The sequence below is a fragment of the Falco naumanni genome, chromosome 4 (genome assembly GCF_017639655.2).
Source record: "Falco naumanni isolate bFalNau1 chromosome 4, bFalNau1.pat, whole genome shotgun sequence".
Taxonomy (NCBI): domain Eukaryota; kingdom Metazoa; phylum Chordata; class Aves; order Falconiformes; family Falconidae; genus Falco; species Falco naumanni.
The window spans coordinates 63,105,540-63,115,649 of NC_054057.1; the positions used below are offsets into that span (position 1 = coordinate 63,105,540).

The 10,110-nt window shown below is 54.1% G+C and overlaps 1 protein-coding gene across 1 annotated transcript; it reads left to right on the forward strand.

The window, feature by feature from the left end:
- Positions 1-3,575: 3,575 nt before the first annotated feature.
- On the forward strand, positions 3,576-5,761 carry LOC121087995 (acrosin-like). Its single transcript, XM_040593570.1, has 4 exons — positions 3,576-3,736; positions 4,075-4,340; positions 4,627-4,772; positions 5,238-5,761. The coding sequence occupies exons 1-4, from the start codon at positions 3,576-3,578 to the stop codon at positions 5,571-5,573; spliced, it is 909 nt and encodes a 302-aa protein (XP_040449504.1). The 3' UTR covers positions 5,574-5,761.
- Positions 5,762-10,110: the final 4,349 nt, after the last annotated feature.

Consider the following 10,110-nt stretch of genomic DNA (forward strand, 5'->3'; position numbering starts at 1 on the left):
TGAGCATGCTGCAGGCACCTGATCAGAGTGTGCTGATTTCGCGGTTCCCAGGACTTGCTCTGCACCTGGCTTCTTGTTTGTGCATAGATTGTTTCCTTCTCCCACTGCTTGTTCCCAGGACAAGTTAAAGCTGCTCTGCAGCTTCAACTAACAGGCCTGGGTTGTCCAACCCAGACAATGGTAACATATGTCCTCGGTTCTTTAAAAATCCCTCTACAGTTAGGCAGTTAAAAACTTGAGTCAAATTTGCCACTATGACATACAAAACAGAGCAACTATTGCCTTTTGATGTTGGCTCAAGGACACGGCTGTGAGGATTGTGATGGTATGTGCTGCATGGATTTTAGGTACCCCATTGCAGCAACAAGTTATCAAAATCTGAGAAAATGTCATCCTTTTGGTCATCAATTCACTCAATTGGCAGTATTCTTTGTTTGATAATGCCTTTGTTGCCATCGTCTTTGCAAGGGCCCTGCAGCACACGGCAAAAATGGTACTAGTTGTTCAGAAACAAAAAGGGGGAAAAGTTGGTGAATTCAGTGGGTCTGCAGACAAGTTAGTTGACTTCAAAGACTTAGTCTTGTACCCTTAAGACAGCCACAAATTGTCAGGTATGTCAACAGGATGTGAAGAACTGGAATTTAGAACCACAGCATACGGGCACCTACAGCAACAGCAAATAGCAAGCAAGAAGACGAACACAAAAACCTGTCAGGGACTGACACATGTACTGTCTAAGTTATAAAAATTTGTATAAACAAGAAAGGCCATTTTGTCCAAACCCAGCCATGCAGACATAGTGTTTTTTCAGTCTGCCTCCAATTGCGTCACCGCAGGTTGCTCCACATGGGATCCCTGCTGCAGAGCCAGCAGACCCCCTTCCGCCCACAACTGACCACGCTCAGCCTGAGGGCTCCGTTGTGGCTTTGGCTCCGTGACACCTCTGACTATCGGAGTACTGGGGTAGCAAACTGTGTGTTGGGGACATTACCAAGCCTGCTAGGAGTGCAGGGGAGTGGACTTTGCGCTCTGTGCTACGAGGTACACCTGAGGCCTCTGGACAGAAAGCCGGACTTGTTTGGGGAGGGAGCATGCTCCAGCATCATCCGCAGAGCCATAAGAACTCCTTACACTGCATGATCAAGAGGAAGCAAAGGGCATGCCCATGTTTCCAGAGATCAAAGTTCAGCTGGAGGCATGCCCTGCAGTCCTGGGTAGGAACAGAGCTGGGAGCTGCAGCACCATGGCTTGCCGCGGCCCAAGCACAGAGCAAGAGGAGGACGGTCCTGGCAGCTTCAGAGGCAGGCCCTTCTGCAGCTCCCACAGGGGGGGCATGCCTAGGTGGGCAGCAGCTGAGGGCATGCATGCTCAAGCACCTCCAAGTCCTTCCTGCCTCTGGGAGGTGGAGAGGTGGCCAGTGGTTGGCAGGCCTGGTCCTCTTGCAAGGTGGGGATGCTGGGGCTGAGCAAGCACGTTGGCTGACACTGTAGGACATCCACATGCCTGAATCCTGGCTCCTTGATCCCCCCTTCTCTCCATTTGCCGTGCTTATACGTGCCCCTCATCTTCCCTGAGTGCTGCCTCTCTCAGCCCTGCTCTCCTCCCAGAGACGGGGCCAACCCCAGTTATTTTTTCCCCCCTTTGCTCCCAGGTTTGCCCCATCTGTCAACACACATGGTCTTTGGGTGTTGTTAGCTAGGTCACCTTGGTCTTGTGTGCCATTACTGACGGGCTTGCCTGGGAACTGCTGTCTCTGCCAGAGTCCTCTCCGCCAAATGACCCCAATCTCTTCCTTCAGGCGTCTGTGAAGTGTGGCCACCTCTGACGGCATTCCCCCGCTGGCCACCTGCCAAAACTGGTGCTGAAAGAGCAGGGTTTCCCCAGCAGACAAGTTGTCTTCTCCAAGGCCGCCTTCTGCCTGCTCTCAGCAGACACACGGGAACCGGCAGCCGGTCCCTTTTCAAAACACAAAGCAGCCTTGAGCCCACTTGCTTGGAGGCCAGTTCTGGGGCCTCGGAAGCCCTGCTGCGCCTCAAGGGCCTTGAGAGCAGCTCTTCCACTTTCAGACAGAGCCTGCCCGCTCCTCCTCCTCGGGACCCGGTTGCTCCCTCCGCTGTGCGCCTTATGCCTCGCCACAGAAGCCAGGATGGCAGCAGGGAGCTGCTGCACCTTTCACAAGCTTGGAGGCTGCCATCCTTCAAGCCACTGCCCTCGACCCTCCAGGGACCTAGCCCTGCTGTGCAAATGCAATGCACATGCCTGGCTCCTGCTTCTCTCCTGCACTCCAGCAGGTGAGTGAGCAAGGCTCCTTCAGTCAGCGGCAGAAGGCAGACTGATGAGACAAGGCTGATGCAGGATTCACCAAAGCCACGGACAACGATTGCATGTAGGTTTGAGAGCAGGAGCATCCTTCTCTCCCTAGAGCTTCACAACGATTGCCCTTGCCACAAGTGCCATGGTCAGTGTGTGCCCAGAACAGCAATCCAACTCACAGACAGCAAGGACACGACGCCTGCCAGAGCGCGTTGCTGTGGCTGACATAGCCAGTGAGGAGTGTGCTGCACCTGCATTTCACTGTGCTTTGTGCAGGAAGGTTGACGTCGCTGGGCTGTGCTTGGCTTATTTGGCTTGCCCAGCACTGCTTGCCTGCCACGGCCATCAAAAGATTGGCTCTTCAACACCCAAGCACGCGCATGCTGCTGTAGTCATTGTGTTCTTTGTTGTGTGTCTGTTTATTGGGAAGGAGCCAGTGGCACAGGGCTGCAGAGAGCAGGGCGGCAGGGAACTTCCCAAAGAGGCTGCGAGGCCGCGCTGGGTGCTGCCCTGTGAGCTGTTAGCAGGCAGAGCTGGGAGCCAGGCGCTGCTGCCTGCCACGGGGCCTGCCCACCCTGATCGTGCAAGCAGGGCATGCCACAAGGCTCTGTCGGGGGCGTGCAATCCCAGCTTCTGCCTCCAGTCCTGCTTGGAACCCCTCCTGTTGCCACCCGTCCCTCCCCCACCGCCACCACGCCCAGCACCTGGAACCAGGCACTCTGTGACATCAGCCCCGCATCCAAGAGAACCCCAGGCAACAGGAATCCTGCAGGCAGTACGTCGGCAGCCACACTGGTGGTGACAAGCCCTCGTTCTTGCAGCTGCCACATGTTGCTGGTAGTGATGGATGTTCTCCTCCTCCTCGTTGTCCTGCTGGCCATGTGCTGTCCTGTGCACGGCACATGGGATAGCTGTGGGTAAGTGGCCCGAGGCTCTGGGGGGGAGATTGGGCAACCCTTGTGAGCTTCTCTGGAGGGGTCCTGCTTGTCCCCCATGGCCACCCCAGTGGCTCTTGAAGGCCATGTGGGAGGCTCAGCTCCTTGCCATCACCCAGGCTGCCAGCACAGCTCATCTACGGGCTGAAGCAGAAAGCGGGGAAAGGGGAGCGGGCACACAGCCCACGGGTTTCCTCGGCCCTTCTGGCCATGCCTTGAGGGGAGGAAAGGAGCTGGAACGGCACAAGCTTGCATGGATCTAACCAGAATGGAGTTTCTGGTTACAGAGGCACCTGCGGCCTTCAGCCTGCGGCTTTTCACAACGGCATGTCGCGCGTTGTGGGTGGCAGAGATGCCCAGCCAGGGGCCTGGCCTTGGATCGTCAGCATCGAGGCTCCCTTGGAAGGAGGCACGGCGCACATCTGTGGGGGCTCCCTCATCAGCCCACAGTGGGTCCTCACATCAGCCCAATGCTTCATCGAGGCCAGGTAAGGAGGACCAGGGATCGGGGCTAGCCCCACACTCTAGCAGGTGCCCTGAGCACAGCAGCACGTGCTGCAGCATGTCCTGTTGCCCTGCAGTACGCCCAGTGCCTGGGCACTCCGCAGCCACCTGAGAGGCTGCTCAGAAGAAGGCTGAGCTCGTGCCACTGCTTCCCAGCAGCCTCCAGCTCGACACTGCTTGAGCCCAAGGAGCATGTGGTCTGTCGCACCCTCCCAAGCACTGCTTTCCTCTCTGCCTTGCCAAGCAGAAGGCAGGGCGACTGCTGTGCTGCTGCAGCATGTGGCTCTGCTCCCTCTGAGCCCTCTCTCCATCTGCCTTCCAGGAACATCACCATGTGGCAGGTGGTGGTAGGTGCCACCCGGCTGACCCAGCTGGGACCTGAGGCCCAGGTGCGCAACATCAAGCGACTGCTGGTTCACCAGCACTACAGTAATGTTACGCAAAGAAACGACATTGCCTTGCTGGAACTGGAGCAGCCTGTCCAGTGCAACAGCTATGTACAGCTTGCCTGCGTGCCCGATGCCTCGCTGAGAGTCTCGGAGCTGACAGAGTGCTACGTCAGTGGCTGGGGTGCCAGGATTGCAAGAGGTGAGTTCCCAAAATGTAGTCACGTTGCGAGTGCAAGCTTGGCCAGCTTGGGGAGGCAGGTTGCTCTTCCTGACGGTAGAGGCGAAAGCCAGATTCAGGCTGTGGGGACATATGCCTCTTAGAGAGGGGGGTGTGAGCCACTGACCCAGAGCAAGGCAGAAAGGAAGGAGCGGTCCAGCGCCTCCCCACATGCAAAGCTGAGACCCGGGATAGGGCTTCAGTCATGCAGGGAAGGAGAACTGGCAATGAGCTGCTGGGTGTTCATTTCTTTCTGTGCTCTTCACAGATGGAGGATCGGCATATGTGCTGCAGGAGGCCCAGGTCCACCTCATTGATGCCGGGGTCTGTAACAGCAGCGGCTGGTACAAAGGGGCCATCCACACCCACAACATCTGTGCTGGCTATCCGCAGGGTGGCATCGACACCTGCCAGGTAGGAGCGTGCTACAAGCCAAGCCCCGGCAGCACGGGCAGCCCCGCCACAACCGCCCAAACCTGCACCGTCACGGGCTTTTCCTGGCCACTCACACTCCCATTGCTGTGTCCCCACTGCTGAGGGCCTTACCCCCCTTCCCCTTTTGCACGCCTTTGCCCAGGGCCTGCCTGCCTTGTCCCAGAGGCCTGGCACTATGTCCACAAAGCCCACCCAGTGCCCTTGGCAGCCCAGAGCTTCACCATCCCAAACGTGCAACATCCTTCTGCAGCACCTGCAGGACAAGTGTGCCGCAGGGAGAGTGAGCCCTGCCTTACAGGCCCACCGCCCCCTCCCAGGCAAGCTTCTCCAGAGCTTGGCTGGCCACTAAATACAGCTCTGGAAGTGCCACGAGAGGGAAGGAGCCAGCCACTGGGCTGACGGTGGCCACCCAACAACCCCTTCATCCTTTCTCCTCTGCTGCAGGGGGACAGCGGTGGGCCTCTTGTGTGCCAAGACAAGAGCGCTGACTACTTCTGGCTTGTTGGTGTGACCAGCTGGGGGATGGGCTGTGCGAGAGCAAAGAAGCCCGGAGTCTACACCTCCACCCAGCACTTCTACAGCTGGATCCTGGAACAGATGGGCCTGCACACAGCAGTAGCGACTACTGCAAGGCCGCAGCCAGCCTTCACCTCCACCCCCGTTCACAGGCCAACACCAACAGAAGCAGGAAGGTTTACACCCTGCCTATTTAGAGGACAGAAGCTGTGGGATTTCCTTACTTGGCTGCATGAACTTCTGCAGTACCTAAGCAGAAAATAGGTTTTTTCAGCAGGACAAAGAGGATCCAGGGCTGTCTGCAGCGCGCCACCACCATTTCCCGCTGGGGCACTGCCTGCTGATGCAATGGCAGCCTCAGTGTCAAAGGCCTGCTCTGTCCTGCCCGCGCTCCTCTCAACGGAAGAGCTCAGCTGGCTGAGTCCCTGCAATAAAGTGTTTCATTTCTGTGGCTAACCAGGCGCCAGTCCTCTTCAGTCTCGTGTGCAAGGCCAGGACTTCCACACCCGGCACCTGCCGAAGGAAGCAGGCTGCGGGCAGACAAGTCGGGCACAAAGGGTCACAGCAAAGGGCTGAAGCTCTGCCTGCTGAGCAAGAAGGATGAGGGTGCAGTGGAGCAAGGGAAGGCAGGTCACTGCGAGGCTCAGGGCCTTGGGGATGGCAGTTGGAAGCACAGAATGCCTTAGGCCCGCTCCTGGTGGGATCCCTGTGTGCGTCTGTATGAGGCGCAAGCGAACTTGAACGTGGACTCTCAGGGCCCAGGAAACAGAGATCTAGAAAGACCCAAGGCTTGCACCAGGCACTGGTGAGGGAGCCTTGGCTTTGAGCCCCACATATGACATGGACTTAATTTCCAGACTGTTATCTGAGGCATCTACGAACACGCTGTGCTTATGAATCCAGGGAGTGAAGCTGTGTTTCTCTCTCAGTAGCCTCATCCTCTGGTCTCATGGTTTCATGCCGGCCGGCAACCAAGCACCACGCAGCCGCCTGCTCACTCCCCCTCATCCGGAGGGCTGGGGAGGAGAATCAGAAAGGAATGTAAAACTTGAGGGTTGAGATAAGAACAATTTAATAATTTAAACAGAATAAAGAGGTAGGAACATCAGTAATAACAATGATAATAGTAACAATTAGGATGGAAAGGTGGGGGAAAAGGGTAAAATCCAAAGGAAAAGGGAAAAGGGGAGAAAACCCCCAAGTGATGCACAGTACAACTGCTCACCACGTGCTGACTGATGCGCAGCCAGTCTCCGAGCAACGATCCCTCCCCAGCTAACCCTCCTACTTTCTATACCAAGCATGACGTCCCATGGTATGGAATACCTCTTTGGCTGGTTCAGGGCAGCTGACCTGGCTGTGTCCCTTCCCAGTCTCTTGTGCTCCCCCAGCACTCTGGCTGGCAAGGCCCAAGAATCCAAAAAGCCCTTGACTTTAGTATAAACATTACCCAGCAACAACTAAGAACATCAGTGCGGCTATCAACATTGTTCTCACATCACAGGCAAAACACAGCACTGTACTAGCCACTAAGAAGAAAATTAACTCTATCCCAACTGAAACCAGGACATCTGGAAACCCAGGAAAGGCCTGGACTGCATTCACATGGGTGTAAGCAGTGGTTCCATCTGCAGGGATACTTGTCAAGGTATTGCTTTGTCTGTGTCAATCTGTTTTGCCCTTCACATTCATTGTGGTGCTCTCTCTGTGTGTATGTGTGTGTCTGGCTCTTTGGAATGCAGCTGCACGCGCGTGGGAAGATCCATTTAGGCTGGCATAGGAGCAGCCCCCCAGGTGCCCACCTCATTCAGATCAACCAGACCTGAAAGGAGAAATCCCACAGTGTTCAGAAGCCTGCCGGCTCTAGCTGCTCCGTAACAGAGTGGGCAAGGAAACCCAAAGCAACTCTGCAGCAGAGAGCACCGGGTGGGCAGGGAGGCAGCACTGGCTCTGTCATATAAACTCCCAAATTAGGGGGCTCTGAGTGAGTGCTAAACTCTCATTTAGTGTTGAACTGCATGTGTAAGACTTGTGTGCACAAAGGTGAGGTCAAGCTGACCCCCTGTAAAGTTGTCAAAATTGATGACTGAAGAGATTCCTAATTAAGGGATTCAGCCTTGGGAAGGATGGGAGAGAAAGAAGAGATGGTGAAAAGAGTGGCTCACGTCACTAGTGACATCACAATGGCACCATGAAGCCCCGCTGACTGTGGGCATACTCCCTGGATACCGGCCGGCCCCAGCCCGCAGCGGGAGGGTGGCCATCCCACAGCAGCACCGGCCCCGCATCACCACCACCATGTGCCAGCGGGTCTGCTGGGCACTGCCGCCATGCAGGAGACAGAACAGGAGCCCCTGGACCAGCTACCAGCGCTGACGGTGCAGTGGCACAGGGGCAGAGGATGCTGCTGGTGTTGGCAGTGGCGTTGGTAATGGCACTGGTGCCGGCTGGCCCCACGGCCGAGGGCTGGGAGCAGTGATGGCTGCAGCCGCTCAGTGCTGGTGAGGTGGAGATGTGCTGACACATAGAGATGGGCTGAAGCGGTTGCCATCCTTTGGCCCAAATGCACTTGCATGCTTCCACTCAGTCGCCTGCCTGTGTGTGTGTATGTTCTACCTGTTCTTTAAAAAATTGGCCAGAAAGAAAGGAAAGCATTTATGCGTGCTCGACACAAAGTAAAGTTTGGCCTTGTGGCCCCTCTTGAGGCCAACCAACCGGCAGACGTCCCCTAAGGATTCTCACAGGAGTCAAAGGCTTCACCATCCCCTCTCTGGAGGAGGAGGAAGTGCATGTTGCTGAAGCGACCACAGAGCATCTGCTCTGCTGTTCAGTGGATGGGCAGGTCAGCGGCAGCATGAGAAATGCTCCCTTGTCCGACATGTGCCAGATCACTCCGAGTTTGCAGGCTCTGGCCAGCAAGTGAAAACCAAAAGCCCAGGAAGGGAGGACTTGGCTGTGCAGGGTGGGGTGACAGCACAAGTGGAAAGAAACGCCAAAAGACAGAAGCAAGAGGCTTCTGGCGGCCAGAAGATTAAAGAAAACAAGGACAGAAAGGTGAAGAACAAGGATGAAAGATAAGCAAGCCCTCAGCAGCATCAGGAGAAATATTTCCTAACTCCTTGCTGGCTGTTTCAGGTGCATGGGTGTTGCATGCTGGTCTGTGACCAGGGCATGGTTCTCTCTGTATTCTCGGGAACAGAATTAAGACTCAAAATGGAGTCAAGAGCCAAGGAACTTTATTTGCCCAACAAGAAATCTGCGAATGCCAAGGGAGAGAGAGAGAGAGATACAGAGAGAAAAAGGAGGGAAAAAAGAAGGGAAGAAAGAAAGAATTCACAGCAATAGCTACACCCCAGTGCTGTGGTGTCCCAACAGTCCGATTCGTTTCCAAGTCTGGTGCGGGAATGTTCCGTCCGACGTTAGTTGCTTCCAGCTTTTATACAGTTGTTTCAAGCTGTTCTGCTTCGCCACACCTTCCACCCAGCAATGGTGTACGTGCCCAGCATGGTCCTCAGGGGCCTCCAAGCACCTTTACCCCCCCTGACCCCAAGGTCTGGGTGCATGCACAGGGGTTTGGTTAAGTTTTGCAGGATCAGCATCCCCTCATTGCTCCATGGCATCAATCGGTCTCCTCCTTTAACAATGTATAGATAAATCTCTGCGGTGGCAGTGGTGTTATCTTCCTGCCTTAACAACGTATAGGTAGATCATTCACTGTGGCGATGGCATGAGTTTCCTGCCATAGCAATGTTGAGACAACACCTCTGCTGTGGCGATGATGGGTCTCACCGGCGCAGTCTCTTACACCACCCTGTGGCTCAACATCGCTAACTTATGAATTGTTCTCTGAGGTGGCATGAACGATAGAGTAGAGAAAGGAGGAAGGAATAGAGACATGGTCCCTGGTTTCAGGAGGAGAAGAAGAAGAAGAAGAAGAAGAAGAAGTAAAGGTTTACAAGGATAATTACAAGATAATGTGCATTCACAAGGGCAAGTAGAAGTATCATAATAAAAATCAAAGCGATAGTTAGCACAACAAAGGTGGCAAAATAAACTGGTACAAGAAACATACAGGTATTCCATTATTTCCTGCAAATTCAACGACACAAAGCGAAGCAATTGCAGTCCTCGTGGTTAAAGCAGTCTGCTGCCCTGCTTTGCTAAAGTCGCGGTCAGGATACGCAGTAGGAAAATAGGAAAATAGATTTCCACGCCCCCCCTTAGCTTAATGCGCGTGTACCGTCTGGGTCTAGAAACTTCGGTCGCCAATTTAGGTAAAAGAAAATAAGCAATAACACTATACAATCTGTATTACTGATGGTGTGGTTTGGTGCACAGCACGAATTTGTTTAACACCGTTGAACAGTGTTAATATGGTATAAACTCTGAGTTTATAAGTTGAGAGTATAAACAGAGTGTAAACAGCGTTAAACACAGACAGTAGTTATAAAATGCATCTTAGCTACAACATGTTGAATCAATTGTATAAAACATGGAATGATACAGGGTAAAAACATCAGCATGGCAAGACCACATAACAAATAAAATAGGGTTCGCTTAACTCATGGACCACCAGGGAGCCAGGAAAACATGTCAATGTCCCAGCCTTTCCATGTCTGGACAGGAACACGGGCCAGCTTTCATATTCCTGCAGTAACCCGTTCAACATTTTTGCCGCTATCATCAATTTTTAAGCAGCAATTAGAATCATTTAGTTTACCACAAACACCTCCTTCTTTGGCTAGCAGGTAATCAAGAACCGTGCGATGCTGCATATGTTTGCATTTGTGTAGCCTGATCT